Source organism: Colletotrichum tamarilloi (genome assembly GCF_030869305.1).
Source record: "Colletotrichum tamarilloi strain Tom-12 chromosome Unknown Scaffold_584.1, whole genome shotgun sequence".
NCBI lineage: Eukaryota > Fungi > Ascomycota > Sordariomycetes > Glomerellales > Glomerellaceae > Colletotrichum > Colletotrichum tamarilloi.
Genome location: NW_026849966.1, coordinates 1 through 1,068, shown reverse-complemented (window position 1 = coordinate 1,068; position 1,068 = coordinate 1). Strand labels below are relative to the sequence as shown.

General features: G+C 51.9%; 1 protein-coding gene across 1 annotated transcript; it reads left to right on the top strand.

The window, feature by feature from the left end:
* Positions 1–50: 50 nt before the first annotated feature.
* CTAM01_17383 (uncharacterized protein) lies at positions 51–425 on the top strand (the record flags this gene model as incomplete). The annotated part of the gene is made up of 1 exon (XM_060533367.1): positions 51–425. The coding sequence occupies one exon, from the start codon at positions 51–53 to the stop codon at positions 423–425; it is 375 nt and encodes a 124-aa protein (XP_060372055.1).
* Between the last annotated feature and the right edge of the window lie 643 nt (positions 426–1,068).

Genomic DNA, 1,068 nt, shown 5'->3' with positions numbered 1-1,068 from the left:
GGACCGGCAAAGGGACAAAGTCGGTGAAAATCAACAGGCATAAGACGATGATGCCAGCACCGCCGATGCCTTGGAGAGACCGCCCCACCAATATCAAGCCGATGGAACGCGATACGCAGCAGAAGACCGTGCCTAGAGTGAAGAAAGCGACCGAGATGGTCAGGCATGGCCGTCGACCGAACACGTGGCTCAGATCCGCTATGAATAACATCAGCACGGCGTTGGCTAGGAGGTACGCCGTGCCTATCCAAAAGCCGTCGTACGTGCTGAGCTCGAGGTCTACAACGATAGCCTATGACTATGAGCATGCCAAGGATGGAAAGTGTTTGGGAGGATATCGAACCTGCAAAGAGGTCACAATGACACAGGCGTCAAGGGCGACCATGAGCGACAACAAGGCGGCCGTCGCCATGATGGCGAGATGATGCCGTGAGGGCTTCCATTGGGGTGGGTTTTGGCCGAGGGCATCATCTCCTAGCTCTCCAGAATGAACGCTCTGCGGACGATGGACGTACGGAGGCATATTGAAAGACAAAAGTAGAGGATTGTGCAAGAAGTACGGGTGAAGAGTAACGAGAACTTATCAAGACGCAAATTTCGAGTCGGATCCAAAGGGCCTCTACCCTTATATAGCAGGAAGTGGTGTCAAAGTACCCACTCGGAAACGGAGACCGATGAGCGGCGGCAGAGGCGCTTCTGGTATCCAGACATCAGGCCCATCTACGGCAGATGGCTTACATATGATTGTTGCGAGGAGTCAAACAAAAGCCTGTTTACGTTGCGAATGAATGAGAAAAGCCGCTCCTAGCCATGTAAACGGCAATATCCGGCGACCTTGAGAATGCTTCCAGCGCAAGGCTTCAACAGCAAATTATGGACACAAGTTGGATGGCTAGAATGTATAAGGCTCAACACGAGATCTAGACAACTGACCGAAGCTTCGTCACGCTATGTATCATCACCATGAACGATCATGAGATCTTCTGTCGTCTTGCTACATACCCTTTCACCTCCGCAACATTGAAGATGTTGCAATGCGCTTTGCGGGTCATTCAGAAGCGTTACCCG